Source organism: Momordica charantia, assembly GCF_013281855.1.
Source record: "Momordica charantia cultivar OHB3-1 chromosome 4 unlocalized genomic scaffold, Mcharantia_2.0 BLBB01000004.1, whole genome shotgun sequence".
Lineage (NCBI taxonomy): Eukaryota > Viridiplantae > Streptophyta > Magnoliopsida > Cucurbitales > Cucurbitaceae > Momordica > Momordica charantia.
Window position 1 is genome coordinate 22,834,293 of NW_028275162.1, and position 16,862 is coordinate 22,851,154.

The following is a 16,862-nucleotide window of genomic DNA, read 5'->3' on the forward strand; positions in this document are numbered from 1 at the left end:
TCAAAAACGTCTCCCCCATCAGTCCAGACTTGGCAGCAAACCCTAGAAAACCCAAAATTGAAGCTCTCCTCCACCTTCTTCTTGTTGATTCACAGAATCGCACTCTCAAAATCTCTTCTCCGTGTGGCCTCTCAAATTCCCTACATTCTCATCTGAAGATTCCATGGGAGAGAACAACAAACGGCGACTCTCCGACCACCACCCCCAACGGAGCAAGAAGCATCCACCTTCATCTTCTCCTTCTTCCGCTCCAAGTCCTCTTCCCTCAAGCTCAGTTTCTCAACAACAGTTCCACGGCCCCTCACCGGAACGCCAAAGGAACAAGATCCCACATTTCGTTTCCTACCTTGAGTTCCCCAATTTGCCGTTTAAGGTCAAATTACTGTGTGAAATCATCGCCAATTCCCCATCCATCGACGTCGAGAGGATTCTCGAAGACACCGGCGTTCAGGTCACTCAAGAAGATGTCGAGGAGGTCCTTAAATTGTCTTACAAGTTTCCAGGATCCTCTGTTAAATTTTTCCGCTGGTCCGGCCGGAAGCTCAACGACCAACACAGCCCCTATGCTTGGAATTTGATCATCGACATGTTGGGTAAGAATTTATATTTCGAACCAATGTGGGATGCTATGAAATCGATGAAGAAAGAAGGGTTGCTCTCTTTGGCGACTTTTGCTTCGGTATTTAGTAGTTATATCGTTGCAAACTGTGTTAAGGACGCCATTATGACATTTGAGGTTATGGATAGTTATGGTTGTCCTCATGATGTGGTGGCATTAAATTCACTTCTAAGTGCTATTTGTAGGGATGGAAACACTAAGGATGCGTATGAGTTTTTGCAAATAGCAAAAGATAAGATTAGGCCTGACCCGGATTCTTATGCCATTCTGTTAGAAGGGTGGGAAACTGAAGGAAATGTGGTATGTTCCAAGCAAACTTTTGGAGAGATGGTAGAGGAGATTGGTTGGGATCCCACCAATACCCCTGCATATAATTCCTTTTTATGTGTTTTGCTGAAGGGCCCCGATGGGCTACACGAGGCATTGAGGTTCTTCAAAAGATTAAAAGATAAAATGTGCTATCCAGGATTTAAGTTTTTCAAGGTTGCCCTTGATGAGTGCGTAAAGAATGGTGATGCAAAGGCGGCGAGTTATCTTTGGAATGAAGTCCTTGAGAGTATTAATTTTCAGCCTGATACACATATGTATAATTCAATGATTGTTATATGTTGTCATCAAAATGATACTGACGCAGCTAGAAGGTTGCTCGATCAGATGATATGTTATGGGGCATTCCCAGATATGGAAACTTACAATTTGTTGTTTCAGTTCTTATTAAAGAGCAGGAAATTAAGGGACGCTTCAGCTATATTTGATGAAATGATTAAAAATGAATTTGTTCCAAGCCGTGCTAATTGTAATGCAGCAGTTAGGATTTACATTGAAAGTGAGGACCCAAATGGGGCCATAAAAGTATGGAAATGTATGCTTAAAAGCTATGAATCTGATCTTGAAGATATTGGTAATTTCTTGATTGTAGGGCTCCAAGATCAAAAGAGGTTGCCAGAAGCAGTAAAATATGCTCATGAGATGATTGATAGAGGAGTCATGTTGAAACATTCGACTTTGTCCAAACTAAAACAGAGCCTTCACGAAGTTAGAAAGGAATTTATATATGACGAGCTTATGACAAAGTTGAAAGTTCCTGAGTAATAAGCATTTTTGTGCCTTATAGATGTAGAAAATGAATTTCTGCATGATGATCATTTGATTGGTATTTGGATGAAGTTGAAGATCAAACCTGTTATGATAATGCTTATTAAAACATCAAGTGAATACATGTTCAATATTTTCTAAGCTCTGGACATCTTTTCCCTCTGGCTTATAGAGCTGAAGTTTTACATGGATTCTTGACTGACGTAAACATCATCTCTTTATGTGGCTCAAATCAGGCGTGCATTCTGATATGAATCTCTCTTTGAAGAATCTTCTGCTATTTTTAAAATGAACATTTAGAGGGTTGTGGTGAGTCCTAGCAAATAACAAGAAACTATTGTAGAAAATCTGAGGGAACATTCCATGGAGTTGTAGACTGATAATAATTGGTATAAAGAGAGTCATCTGTTCTGTCTTATGCACCAACACAAGGGAGACAGTGCCACAAAGAAGGTTTCTCTGTTGCTTGTTGGATGGGTTTTGTTTGATGTCCTAGAAATATAACAGAGATATGCATTTGTCTCCCTCTCCTTCGTAGGGCTTTTCTTGTAACTACCTCTTCTCCCTTCTTTGGGACTCTCGTGCGCTCGCCCTCTGTTGCCTTCATAATTGTGGAAGGCCACAATCCCAAGGTGTTTGCTTGGCTGGTCGTTTAAGTGGAGGTGAAACACTTTGATCGTATTCAGTTGTCGTCCTGGTAACAAAGATTTTAGTTTGTGGTTTCCCCCTCCTTCGGAGGGAATTTCTTGTAGTGTTTCTTCTCTCTTGTCTGACTCTTATACTCTTGCCTCTGTTGGATTGCCCCACTGTGAAGAAGGTAAAGTTTATTTGCTTGGCAGGTCATTCATGGGAAGTGCAACACTTTTAGAGTTGTTGAGAGGCTTGTGTGTTCCATGATGGAGGAGGTCCTCTTTCAAGATACAAGAGGCTCATAAAGGCTTGTGCAACACTGGCTCGTAACAAATTAATTGTGCCATCCGATGATCGAGGAGGTCCTATGTCACTTGCCTTTCTGATCTGCCTTGTTTTTTGCTATCTTGAAATATCTGGTTCGAGTGGAACGAGAGAACTTTTTGAGATGTCGAGAGGCTTTTAGATATGTTAGGAGGCTCTGGGAGAGGCTAAGTTTAATCTCTCCTTAGGCATTGTAAAAACTTTTGTAAGTTTCGTGTGTCCATAACTATTAACAATTGGAGCCCGGGCTCATTTCTTGCTTCGTTTGTTTTGGACTTCTTCCTTTTATCAAACATTCTTTCATTTGCCTCAATGAAAGTTTGACTTTTTAATGTCTGAATGGCATCAATTCATGGCATGAAGTTTCATCGAACCATTCAATTTGGTGGGGTTGTTTGTTCTTGATAAAGAGGGATCTCTGTTACAATTGTTTACCAAAAAGTTGATGTTCAGATGATCTTTTCAACGATATTCAGTTATATTTATAGTTTGCATTTTAATATGTATATATATACCTTGTCTTTCTTCTATATCCTAGTTTGTAATTGCTCCAATCTTGAAATCTTGGTTTGGTTGTGAAGATCTTATGAAGGTTTTTTTAAGGTTTATTTTTAATCTCTTTTTCAATCTCGCCAATCTTGTTCATGGCTTCTTGATTCCTGTGTTGACTTGAAACACATGCTCTTTGAGCTGTGCTATTGGCAAAGCTTGTTGACTTTGCTATTCATTTACAAAAAAGTGTCCCATAGTTTTCTTCAAAGAATGCTGTCTTGTTCTTACATTGCCTTGGACATGACATTAACTGGTAGTTCAAAGCTTAAAATGAGAAGCAAAAATGTTGGATGTGCTTGGTTCTTTAGTATGTAAAACATTTTTCCCAAAAAAGAAAAATAAAACTATTTGTTACCTTTTTTTTCTCTGTGTTTTTTTTTATTGTCTTTAGAGAAGTTCCTTCTAGTTTGTTTGATCCCCACATGTTATTGGTTCTCAATTTGCAATAAAGGATCCCAACCATTGTGTAATTACATTTAGGAGAATGATTAAAAAAATTACTAGAAAAGTGTATACACTAACAAGTTTTTGGTGGTTTTGGCCCAAACGCCCAAAAAGATAGTGTTCTTTTTTTAGACTAGGGTGTCAGAGGTCTCAATTCTTACATTATGCTCATGACCCACTCTCACTAATTCTGAAAGAAACTTTGTTCATCCTAAGAATATTGATAATACGAGTTCAATTAAGTTTTCAACTCCAGTGCTTGAATCTAAGATCTCGGTGGTTATCTCCAAACCTCTCAAAAGTCTTTGGCATCTCTCGATCCCTAAATATTGCTTCCAACTATCCTCAAAATCTATGGAGATCAACACTCTTATTGAGAGATTTTTTTTCCTAAATTACATACAAGAATAAAGATGCTCCTCAAAAGAATGAGATTTAGTATCCTTATGAGATTTAGTATCCTATCTTTCCACCATCAACTAATCGGAGTTAAAATGTTAGAGTTAGAACAACATTTTGAAGTTGTGTTTACACTGTCTATAAAAGAGTGTTAGTTAAAAAGACGAAATTATCCTCTCTTTAAAACCTTTTCTCAAACCTCCTTCTCTTCCCCAATGAATGCACAAATTAAAACTCTTTAGAGATAGAACCTAATGGAATTAAACTATTTTTTTATTTTTGTAAAAAACCAAAATTTATTGTTGTTTATAAGAGCACCATATAGGTATCTAATAATTTTATTTAGTATAACTTCTCATTTTATATTACTATAGAAAGCGATCCTAAATATTTCAAATCTATGCATTAATTATATCTAGATCATTACAGACTTAATAATGTTCAGTAAATTTATCATTCATTAGTGTATCTCTGCAGAAAATATATACACATAAATTTCTGGTAGATTCTCCAAAAATAATTTTTTTTTTCAGATCTCCAAGTGGGGCCCTTCATTGAATGAATAACTAGCTAGAACAACATTTTTCCAGCTTACAAAAAAAAAAAAAAAGAGCAGCATTGATTTCTGCTCCCAATCTTGTGTTATAGGGAGCAATTAATTGCTGACATTCAAAAACAAATTTTTTTCTTTTTCTTTTTCCTCTTCTATCAGAATCGTTTATTAAATTGGTGCATGGGTTTGAATTATTAAGAAACTATAATTCTTCTTTTTAAATTTTATCTACTGAAGGCAGCAATTTTATCATCACTTTTCACTGATTGAGCTTGAGCTTCTTTCCCTTTGAGATGAAAGAATGACATCAATGGCTTCCTTAACTTGGGAAATATCAGGAACTTTCCCACCTTGAACTGGCCAAAATTCATCCGTCGCCAGGATCTGAAATTCAAAAATTTAACTAATCAAATCAATGGCAGAGCGAAAAAAGAACGATGAATATCTTGAAATTGCTATCTAAAAAAGTTAAAAGGTAAAATCTTGCTCACGAAGAAGATAAGAAGATAAGAAAGTGTGAATTTTGTATCCTAAATGTGGAAAATAAGTGAAATGAATGGAAATGTGTAGACCTTCACTTGTAGCTGAAGAAATTTGACATAACTAATTGCTTTCTCCAACATGGTTACCAAATCAACCTGCAAAAAATAAAGGGTTAAGTTCAAATTTTCATTAGCTGCAAAAAAAGTCAAAGCTTTTCTCATTCTACAACATAGAAATATATAACTCTTTTTGGAATACTAGATAACAAAAAAAGCAAACCTTGGAGCCATTGGGAACCAATTCTTGGAGTATCTTCAGCCGCTCGCTAATCCTCTCTCGTCGATTCTAAGACACAGAAAAAGAAGGAAACCAAAAAACAGACATTCTTTAAGAAACCTTAAATTAAATTTTAGATGCAAGCCATTATTGGGCCAACGTTGTCAAAACAAAAACAAAGAAAAACCTTGGCTGCAATGCTCTGTGGATCCTTGGCTGCTGCAGATGATTTGGGTTTCTGTTTCTTAGTTGTTGCACTAGTACATCGCTTCTTACAAACACCCCCACTGCTCTCTACCTGTCAATCAAAAACACTTCTTTGAATTCTTATGCTTAGTTCACACAAATTTAAGAAACAAAAGCCACAAACTACTTCAGTTCTTGAATTTTTAGTTAGGCTTTCGAAGACACGAAATGCATGACGCGACGAAAAAATATAGGTACGTATATTTCCAGACAAACCCATTACAGTAAGACTCTACCGAACACGTTTGGGTTCAGGGAAAGGATCATTGAATACGGTTCCAATAAGATTTCATCCTTGAAAAAAATCTATCTTTTATTTATTTATTTCATCTATTTAAGACTACACTATAAAATTAGAATTCTAATAGATTTTAGACTGTTTATGGACCTGAATCCTTAAGCAGAATTTATGCTTAAAAGATCGATCAGACACTAACTCTAAATAACTTTTGAGACTAAACTTATAATTTAATGAAAATAGCGGTAAAAAGTGTACCATAAGAGATCGCTTTTGATTGGCTATCTCTTGAGCTGCTTCAGCCTCATGAATGGCATCAGAAACAGAAGAAGTTGGTTCAGAATAAAGCCATTCATACACTGAGCTGCCATCATTATGATTATCTCCAGCTGCAGTTTTATTATTGTCTTTTGAAGGGCTGTAGTTTGTAGCTGTTTGGAAGCTGCAATTGGGATCGTCCATCAAACGCTGCTGCTGATCAACCCAATGGAAGGTGTCTTGTGGCTCAAAGCTCAGCAAGGATTCGTTGTTGTTATTATTATTCTTGTGGAGAAGATTGTCAATCCCACACTTGAAGTTGATGAGAGATTGAGATCCCTGGTGGTGATGATGATGATCGAGTTGGTAACTCGGGTTTCGAAAGACCGAGTTACTATTTGGATTCTCATGGGTTGCCATGGCTAAAGTCTTCATGCCATCGACTTCTTGTACAGCTGAGTTTGCGAGTGCCATTGATAGAGAAGAAGGAACTAAAGGAAAAAAAGAGTGCTTTAAAAGTACTCAAAGGATACACAACCCTCGTACTTGGTGTAGACCCTATTTGTAGGGGTTGTAACTAATGATCTAAACCCATTTTTATATAGATTAAATTACATAAAAATTCTTCCTTGTTTTCAATTATGCCCTTTTTATTTTGAAATTTTCACTTTAGCCCTTAAGTTTTGAGTGGTCCGAAACAAAATACTATTCTTTCGGCTACGCGGTCACTAAATGTTGGCACTGGCTCTCCTTTGATACCACGCAAGATGGCTCTCCTTGACAATTTTCAAGCCCTTAAAGCCATGTTTTTTTTTCTTTTTGCAAATATAACCTAACGAACAAGATTTTGTAAATATGACAATTTTTGTAGCACGAAGGTCTATCGTTGATAGTCACTAATATCTATTTTAACAACGTTTATTAATGATAAAAGAGATAAATGTACTCTATCATTAATATATATGCAGATTTGAGATACTTTGAAAATTATGCTACATTTGTTATTATTTTATGCTAGATTATCATATATGTTGTAACCAAGATTTTAATTTTCAATGTCGATGGAAACGTCGAAGTCCCAATTTTATGGAAATATCTATGAAAATACCGATAAAACGTTGATGTCGATAGATAATTCTGTAAAAGTTAGAAAAATTAAAAAATCGTAAAAATATTTAAGTTAAGAAATAAACATTTTTATATTTCTAAATAAATTAAAAATGATTAATATTAATATTTTGTATATATTAGTGATATTTTGTCGATATTTTTCATATTTTGTTGATCTTTTTGTAATATAATAGAAATGTCGATTTATCCCTCACATTGATGTCGAATCTATACATAGAAATATCGATGGATATATATCGACGTAATCGACGGATATTTAATACCGTGGAAGTAACAACTCTTTTTTGTCTCTCTCAAACCCTGAACATGTATCCAAAGAGTATTTTGAGGCACCCAAAAGTTTAAAGAGTTAAAAACAAAACTTTTGAAACGAGAAAGACATAATACATGATTTAATGTTCAAAAGAACCCTTTGACGAGCATGGGGAAAAGAGATGGAATGGGTTTAATCAAAAAAGAATATGGAGGGTTGTAGAATGTGGATGCTATTGACTTGGAAAAGACACATACAATTTAATAGTTTTTGGGATAAAAACCAGCTGGCATTGGCAACAGCAAACACAGAATTAAAACACAGCAAAATGGATCAAAGGCAGCATTAGAAGAAGCAGCAGAAACCTCGGCGGATCTGTCGCCATTCCCACGTCTTTGAGATTCTTTTTAAGTTTGAGAAATTGAGAGAGAGCATGCAACTGATTCATCAGCTTCAGCTGGGCCATCTTCAAAGCCACTTTCCTGTCTGCTTCTGTGTTGTGTTCCACAGTGGGAGCACGTGGATCTATCGGATTCTAACTTTATTTTAATTTTGAACCCATAATTTAGAAGTTGAATATGTGAGGTTTTCAAGTTGGCAAACCAGCTCAGCTGGTGGAGGAGACTTGAGAGAGAGTCTTCAGTTTCTGGTTTTTATTGGTAATCGCGGTGGTAAAATTTATATATCTAAGAATATAATCCCATTTTCATTGCTGAACAGGATATTGTTTATTTGTTTTGTATTAATTTATCAAAACCACAGTTTGATTGAGATTTGCTGTCCAACTATTAATCAAAAACATGACAACGATGTCGCTAATGGACACGAGAACGTTGTTGTACGAATTCTATATATGACTTTGTTTGATAACTATTTTGTTTTAGTATTATATTTAAAAATTGAAGCTTATAAACACTACTCCGACTTATATGTTTTTGAAACTAAAAAGTTTCAGTTGGAGGGGTAGGAGTAGGAAATATGTATTTAAATGTTGTACTGCAGGTTCAACTTGCTCAGACGGGCCATTGGAGAAAACGATCATGCAATGTTCATACTACATAAAAGCTTCTTCAACAAAACTTTGCTATATGTGTTTAAATAATGTTGTATGGGTTCAGCTTGCTCATGCGGGCCATCGGAGATAATGATCACACAATGTTCATACTATGTTATGATCTCAACATAAAAACTTCTCCAACGAACCTTTGCTGTATGTGTTTAAATTGAAGGGTTGAATTTGCCGCACAACGATTCTGACTATAATATTTCTATTTTGCAGGTTTCGTTGAATCTCTTTGGTAATTTTGATGGGTCAAATTTATGCCTAACTGTAACAGTTATCCTCCGTATCAACAAAATCTCTTATATTATTTGTAGTTAACAAGAGTGATTAGCTCAATTTCCATAATAAATTCCGTTTTTATATCTTTCATTTCAAAGGAAGCTAGGGAGAACAAATTAATTAAGGGAGGTTAAGTTTGTAACAAATTAAAGAGAGACGTGATTAGTGGTAAGCCACTCACGACTCATTAAACCAGCAAGGAACATGCATAAACCTCAGCGACCGTACACATGTTTTCTGTGTCGTCATATATAAATATATATTATCATGCCATGCACAGAGACAAATGGGAGCTGCTAGGGATCCAAATGAAAGATTCTCACTTTATGACTTTGACTTTCCCATTAAAACCAAATTAAATTTAATATTGTGGTCTCTCCCATGCATTGGTAACAAGCCTTTAGTCGTATTAACATCACATGCTTAATCACATGGACCAATCTCACTCATAATCGCACAATTCATTCATTCATTCCCCATAGCATAACCAAACCATTCAACAAAGTAATTGATTGTGATTGTGTTGGGAAATGGTGACTTTTGAGCTTTGTTTTAAATACATATGTTTTCTAGCTAAGAAAAATAAATTGGAAATATACTTGTCCTTTCACATGGTCTTCTATAGTGTCATTTTCTTCTTGATTGGTGTGTTAATAATCTAACCGTATATATTATATCTTAACCTATCAACTTATAATTTCACTTTAAGATTTTTAGATTTGTTGTCAACATTATTTTTGTCAATCATAACAGTGCATTATGCCAAGTAACCATATGCTTGTTCATATACAATGCTCTGGTCCTCAAATAATATACACATAATATTAAGAATTTGTTTAGGTTAAACTCCTATATCTGATGAAAATCTAGAAGAGATCAAAATCGGTGTGTATAGTATATGCATGTGCAATGAAGACTAGCTATATGAGATTTGAACGTTAATCTATGGTCCAAACCTGAAGTTAGCAACTTCGTCCAAATATATGTGACTACATGGTTAAGTATATCCCATCTTACCTCCAAGGCTCTTTCTCCAATATCTAAATTATGTTGCCGTAATCTATTTATACTTGAAAAAACTTGAAAAAAGAAAGAAAAAATCTTCAAAGATATAACATAGAAGTAGAAGATCCAATAAGATATGTGCTAACATCTTATAATGAATTAAGCCAAGAAGTTGATGGGAAAGATAGAGACATGACATCGTATATGTGTTAAACTGAAGAGAAAATATCCTTAGCTGAACATAGTTAATTAATAGCGACGTGCCAGTTTGAGGTTTTTCTAATTAATTACATAATCTACATTGAGTCATGCCAAGCTAACAAAGAGTTGGCATTGACACTCGACGTCTTTGAAGATCAATCATGTGACGATACTTAATTTATCTCTAAACTATATACTTCTCTATGAGTAATATATACTTTCTTGTTTTTCCATCCACATGAGATTAAGATGATTTAATATTCATCAACCCAATTCTCCAATGATTGAATTTTCATCACTACAACTCACTGCTTAGTTCTGATCACTTATTTCATTCTTTTGAATTTTGTAAATAATAAAGAAAACAAATAATCTGTGTCTCATGGAAGATGAACCCTAGACTTTGTTTTCTTTAATATATACTTTATGGATGACTTGGGTGATTTACGTAGCTAGCTCAAGCTGTATCGCACTAATTGTGATTAAATTAAGCAAATTATTTGTTAGTTAAAACATAATAATAATCACATGCTACGTCTCATCCGATCCTCTTATTCCTAATGTTTTCATTTAAATTAATAATGCATACCCTAATATCCCCATTTGTAGTGGCAATTTAGTCATTTGGTTTCAAAAGGCAAAATGATAAATCTTTTTGGGGTCAAATTTTATTTATTTATTTTTTTTTTTGTTTTCTATTGGCTTTAATAACCTAAGTTCCAATTTGTATATTTTTACAATTTTCATTATTTTATTATGTCATTTGATTAAAGCCTTTATTTTCTTACTATGAGAAGTAATAGAAATTTAATGCGATAAATTATCAATAAATATTTAAAATTACGTTTCTGATGCGGCATTTTGTTCCCTAACATGAGATGTGATAAGTCATTTTAGAAAATGAATCTAGATCATGTTTGAAAACATTATTTACATTAAAAAAAAATGTAGGAATCAAATTAAAACCAATTCTACACATTTATCAAAAAAAAAAAACAATTTATACTAAAACATTATCTAACCTTATTCTCTTTTATCGGCCTTATGTAATTAGATTTCAACATTACTTATTAGAATTTTTATTTATAGATTTTATAGGTTACATATTTTTAAGTATTATATTCCTCACTTTCCCGTAAAGATTTATTTCCTTAGAATAAATTTTCCGGAAATCAACAATTTCATCAATATGTCAATATTTGCACTAGTATTTTCATTAATCAAAGAATTTAACAATTAGCTAACTTGAGTATAGTTAAATAGATTAAGACACCTATCTCCGTTACATCGACAAATATATTAAAAAAACAAAAGAATTTGGAAAAAAATTTACATTTATGTCAACCGAATTATTATGTTGGGTTAGCCTAAGACCCTATTTGAGATTGGACCCAATGAGCCCTAGTTTGGCTAATTAAAGGGAATTTGCATAGGTAATAAATTAGTTTTCATTTAAAATTTTGATTTTTTTTTCTTAATTTCTTTTTCATTTATATTATTAAAATTAGAACCGAAAAAAAAAAAAAAGTCATATTCAACCAAATGTACAGATGGATTGAGTCAGTCAAAATGTTTATTTTGGGCCAAACTTAAGTTGGACTTTATTACGTTGAAGCCCATTTGATGAGGCTGGCTCTATGAATATAAATATTAATACTAAGAAACTATATTGAAAGAAAACTTATTCAATAAATATTTATTAACTTAAATAATGTTTCTGAATATCATGAACCTTGTTTTCAAAATATCTGTCCAACATAGATATTTTTGTCCACACTTTTGATGATGTCAGACAATTAAGTCCAATATTTAGGTTTTGGATTTATTTAAACCAGGTGAATTTAAAAAGTGACCCATAATAGAAAAAGGTAATAAAGGAAAAAGGTTATAGTTTTGTTGAATGAAAAGCAAATGAAAAGGGAGCATTATATTGCTTCGTGGGGAAGACAAATTGATGCAATGATTTGTTTGGTGGGTGATTTGGAAAGTTGATTTCGTACCCATTAAACCTTCTCTCCCCTGGTCGAGAAAAGTTCGAGAGAATTTCTAGTATTATAAGTACATGAATACTCCTTCCATTCATTACTTGTCACGTCAGTATTGTTGAATCCACCAATGTTGAAAAAATTATTTGTAAATACAAAATCATAGTGTGAACAAACGAAATATGATACTCTCGTAGTACTGGAATTTTTCAATTTGTTTTGCTTGAACAACGTGAGATAGAAGTAGGACTAGTAATATGTTGTGATCACCACTCACCAAAAGTAGGCAACGAACTTTAAACTACTCATCTCTTTTCTTTTCTTTTTATTTCTTTTTTCCTCCTCTTTCTTCTTTATTAAACCTATGTCTTCGATCGATTGGTTCAACTTTTTTTTTTCCTTTTCTTAATGTGAGTGTAATCTTTGTAAAGTTGCATCTTTTTAAATTGTCTTTAGTACGATTAGCGAACATCAAATGAATTTGTTGTTATTAGGTATTTGGTTTGTACTTAGCTCAAATGTTGGATGTGATAGTTAATCATTGAGATAATTTTACAACGAAACGGATAAATATTGTCATGTTCACTCAATTTCGACCAAATAAGATATGTCTATGTCTTAACAATGTTTGTTTACTTTTGTATTTTGTTTTATACTTTTTAATAATAGCATAAAATTAGATTCTTTCAAGTTTACAGTTTCTTTCCGGCATCTTGCTTTTAAAATTAGAGGTTTAATCTCTCATCTGATAATGTTACCATTTCTTATTTCTCGTTTTCAAATTTTATTAAGAAACTTAAACATTTTGCAACTAATTATGTTTCTTATTTATCTTTTTTTTTTTTTGAAACGTTCTCAAAATTGTATAGAAATTTTAGAAACAATCAAAACAAGTTTCTTGTTTCCTGTTTCTGTTTCCAATTTATTATAATACATAAATAAAAATATAGTTTGATCATCCTTAAATTTATGGATGTTGGGGTCATACAATTCTATTTTTCTTTATTAAAAATGAAGAAACATACACAAGAAACGAGAACAGGCCTAAATTAAACCTATTTATATTGAAAAAGAAATAAATTGTAGATGTCGAAACCACTATACAACTACAACCCCTTGAAATTAATAATTTTGGATCATCTGTACAAGTTAAAAATGTGCATATCCAGTTACAACAAGTTACCATCAAGATTCCTTCCCTCTTTCTCCTTGCAACAAGATTTGGATTTGATAGAAAAGGGATCCAAGGCAAGAGCATTTCCCCAAAATCACTTGTAACCCAAGAAAAGAACTCATTCCCAATTCCTTTATCCTTCTTTCTCTTTGTATTATGATCATCGAGTATTGGCATTTGTGCTATGCATGCACATGGAGTTTGTACTCTACTAATAATTCAGAGAAAAGGGTTTTAAAACCCTCGTTACTTGAACTAGGCTTGAGTCGGCCAAGGCTTGGGGAAATGAACACTTTAAGACTTCACTATTTCTATACTGTAATACAACAGTGCCTTTACAGAACAATCAAAGAGAAAGAAAAAAGAAAGAAGAAAACAACTATGATCTCAACCTCATACAGATTCCATTCCAAGTTTTTATTGACATACCAGTCTCCCGACACTAACACAATCTGCCTGGACTGGCTTGCTTTTCCTATATCTTATTTTCATTTCCTGTTTTCTAACATTAAGAACAGTAAGAACTTTATCTTACAAACTCCATGGAAGTACAATTTTTGTTACTTTAAAGACACTTCAGAGGTGCAAGTATTAATCGGCATATCGGTGGGGGTACATACCAGAGCTCGTCGTTGTAAATGCCTCAAACTCTGCTCCATACTCACTTGCACCATCTCTGCCAGCATCTTCTTTGCTTTGCTAGATTGATCGTCGTCTCCGTCGATCTGAGAGATGATGTTACAAACGATATTCTCGATTGTGTCGGGTTGAAGCTCGGATCTTGGATATGGAGAGTCCCTTAATAACCTCAGCAGGGTTTTGGCCTTTGACTGAGATTTCGGTGTTCCTTGTACAGTGAGTTCAAGAAGCCCAGGGATTACCCCTTCTCCTAAGATGGGTTCTCTGTATTTACACCGGTCGCTCTCACACATTGTCAGTAGTGCACTGACAGCGTGATCACGACTTTGAAGAGAGCCATTCTCAAGCACTTCTACAACTGCAAGAACTCCACCTTCTTCAGATGTCAATGCGATTCTGCCTTCATCAAAACCAACTAAGGATTCAATTAGCGAGCAGCATTTTTCAGCTGTTTTTGAAGATTTTTTACAAGTTTTCAGCAGACTAACTATTGAAGGGATTGGCTTTGAATCTAGAATGATACTAAGATTATGTGGAAGTGTTGAAAGATTGGAAAGAGCCATCACAGCATCAGCCTTGGCTTGTGGGCTTCCACATCTAAGAATCTCCACAAGGAGGGGAATGGCACCAGCAGCACTTATTAATGGCTTGTTGACAGTAGAAGCAGATAGAGTGAGTAAAGATGCAGCTGAATTCTCCTGTAGGTTCAAACTCTCTGATTGAAGAAAACCAACTATTGGTCCCAAAGCACCAGCTTCTACAATCCTGATCTTATTCCTGTAGGCATAATACAAGAAATTAATACATGAAGGAAGCAGCTTCTCATCTGCTACCAAAAGTCAATGTTAGCAACAGACTGACGTGTAGGTGTCGTAAAATTAACAATTTTCCAGACACAAAAAGCCCCTAATCACTCTAGGGGATCATATTGTGGCTTCAGCTAAGATTAGGATTTAAAAATTTTTAAAATGAAACTCCATTGCAATTCCACACAACTTATTTAGCCAACAGTATCATTTGTACTAAAAACAGGTTTAAATTTTGATCTTTACAGGAGTTCCACAAATTGAAAGCAGACCAATAATGTCTGGGCAACATTGCTCGACTCTGATGAGAATTCAAGGCGACCATATACTTCATGTGCCAGAAGGAAACAGACAGGGCATGACAATGTGAGTATCATGTACGAGGAAGAAGAATGCAAGAAAGAACCGGGGTGAGCTTGATTGACATAGTGTGTGGCATGATGGCCACTGAAGTTGGTCACTGGTTAGTGGGAATAGTTCAATGGGGAGGGAGGCTCCTTTAAGGAATAAACAAGATAACGGTACAGCTGAAGAGATAATATGAAAACCAACAGGGTAAATCCATATGTTCTGTATCTTTTCTGCAAACGATATTTCTTGAGATCACTCAGAAACAGATCATCAGGATCACCCCACATCAGAAAGTAGCAACTAAGGTAATATTATCTATATTTAGTACGCCAAATATTCAAGAAAAACCAAAGTTTCTTAGAACAAATGAAAGGATATACAATGGAAATACAAAAATCCAGCCCACGTCAAACTGAGCCAATGAAACAATGGTAAAGCCGACCCACAAGATCGGGCTCCACCAATCAAGAATGAGAAATGAAGGATTAAAATATAGAACTCTTCCAACACCGACGCCCAGTAAGAGGTACTGAATACAGTTGTGGACCAAACCATTCCAAGACCTTCCTCTCCTCTAAAATCTAAATAAGTTGTAACAGCATACTTTCCAGTCCAGGGATCATCAAATTCAATATCTGGAGAAGACAATTCTTAAAGAACAGATAAAATAAACAAAACTTTAAAAAATGGACACATGTTCCATAGCCAAATTTGGGTAATCAAAACACCAACGACCGCGTGTTATGCCAACCGCACTAAAAAAAGGGAGAAGGGGAAGCCTCCAACAACAAAAGCCACAAGTAAACAACAATATAAATCAGCAAAAGAATAAGAAAACTCAACAGGACAAACACCCAAGACTCGGAAAAGCAAATTCTTTATCCTGAAAAAAGAAAAGGGCATCGCCATCTAATTGGCCAACCAACACATTTAAATGGGGTTTTTGAGATTTCCATCCCCCAAGTCCCATTTACTTTTTACATTCCGCTCCCGCATATTCTCGCCGACCAATCACGTAAGAGAAAAAGTAAAGAAAGTAAACCCTAGGGGCATCGGTGATTAAAATGAATGAATTAAAAAAGGGAAATGAAATAAAGAAAGAGGGGGAAGAAATTGAGAGGAAGGGGAAAGGAATTACTTCTCATCTTTGACAGCGAGGTTGAGGAGGGCGAGGAGGGCGGCGTGGTGGTGGGATTCCGGGGAGTGGAGCATGGAGACGAGGTGGGGGATGGATTGGGAGAGGTGTCGGCGGGAGCGTTGGGAGGTTTTGGTGAGGCGGCGGATTTCGCAGGCGGCGTGGAGCTTGGAATCGGGGTCGTCGGATTGGATGAGATGGAGGGCGCGGACGACGGCGGCGTCGTGGTGGTGGTGGGTGCCGGAGGGGGAGGTGGAATCAAAATCCATGGATTTCAAATTTGATGTTCTTCAGGGACAGTTGAGAGAGAGAGAAAGAAATGTTAGTGAGAGAAAGCATATAAGAGGAAGGGAAGGGGAGAGCGTGGCTTTAAGCAACAGTTACAAAAACACACACAGAAAGAGACGTTTATTTATTAATTATTAATTTTGTAGGGGGAAATAGGCAGTTGAACTTGAGCTTAATCTGGGGGCTAAATGGTAAATTGGTGGGGTCGGGCAGGGGTAGGGGCAGGGGCAGGGGCAGTTTTCGAAACTAAAATGGGAGTCGTTATCGGATTGGAAGTTGAAATGAAACGATTGGGGGTTAATTAAATTTGGTTTAAATTTTAATTAAATTGATTAGTACTCAATTTCCTTCATCAAGTCTCCACCATCCGCCAACCTCATGCTTGGGGAACTTTGACCATTCTAATACTAATACGAACAAATACTAATTAGGTGT

General features: G+C 35.1%; 3 protein-coding genes across 3 annotated transcripts; 1 reads left to right on the forward strand and 2 right to left on the reverse strand.

Annotated features, from left to right (window-relative positions):
- The first annotated feature begins 1 nt into the window (after position 1).
- On the forward strand, positions 2 to 3,017 carry LOC111011904 (pentatricopeptide repeat-containing protein At5g15010, mitochondrial-like). The gene is made up of 2 exons (XM_022285882.2): positions 2 to 2,411; positions 2,554 to 3,017. Exon 1 carries the CDS (start codon positions 164 to 166, stop codon positions 1,709 to 1,711), a length of 1,548 nt encoding a protein of 515 aa, XP_022141574.1. The 5' UTR covers positions 2 to 163; the 3' UTR covers positions 1,712 to 2,411; positions 2,554 to 3,017.
- A 1,551-nt stretch (positions 3,018 to 4,568) lies between these two features.
- LOC111011939 (putative transcription factor bHLH086) lies at positions 4,569 to 6,667 on the reverse strand. Its single transcript, XM_022285939.2, has 5 exons — positions 6,118 to 6,667; positions 5,563 to 5,673; positions 5,379 to 5,444; positions 5,189 to 5,254; positions 4,569 to 5,000 (listed from the first exon to the last, which is right to left on the reverse strand). Exons 1-5 carry the CDS (start codon positions 6,589 to 6,591, stop codon positions 4,869 to 4,871), a joined length of 849 nt encoding a protein of 282 aa, XP_022141631.1. The 5' UTR covers positions 6,592 to 6,667; the 3' UTR covers positions 4,569 to 4,868.
- A 6,818-nt stretch (positions 6,668 to 13,485) lies between these two features.
- LOC111012020 (ARM repeat superfamily protein) lies at positions 13,486 to 16,497 on the reverse strand. Its single transcript, XM_022286043.2, has 2 exons — positions 16,143 to 16,497; positions 13,486 to 14,624 (listed from the first exon to the last, which is right to left on the reverse strand). The coding sequence occupies exons 1-2, from the start codon at positions 16,406 to 16,408 to the stop codon at positions 13,769 to 13,771; spliced, it is 1,122 nt and encodes a 373-aa protein (XP_022141735.1). The 5' UTR covers positions 16,409 to 16,497; the 3' UTR covers positions 13,486 to 13,768.
- Positions 16,498 to 16,862: the final 365 nt, after the last annotated feature.

Excerpts from the sequence above, each read along its gene's own strand:
- LOC111011904 (XM_022285882.2), top strand. The coding sequence starts at position 164 with ATGGGAGAGAACAACAAACGGCGACTCTCCGACCACCACCCCCAACGG.
- LOC111011939 (XM_022285939.2), bottom strand. The coding sequence starts at position 6,591 with ATGGCACTCGCAAACTCAGCTGTACAAGAAGTCGATGGCATGAAGACT. Across the intron at positions 5,674-6,117 it reads ATCAAAAGCGATCTCTTATG|GTAGAGAGCAGTGGGGGTGT; the intron begins GTACACTTTTTA and ends TTTGATTGACAG. Across the intron at positions 5,445-5,562 it reads CACAGAGCATTGCAGCCAAG|AATCGACGAGAGAGGATTAG; the intron begins GTTTTTCTTTGT and ends TCTGTGTCTTAG.
- LOC111012020 (XM_022286043.2), bottom strand. The coding sequence starts at position 16,408 with ATGGATTTTGATTCCACCTCCCCCTCCGGCACCCACCACCACCACGAC. Across the intron at positions 14,625-16,142 it reads CTCGCTGTCAAAGATGAGAA|GAATAAGATCAGGATTGTAG; the intron begins GTAATTCCTTTC and ends TTATGCCTACAG.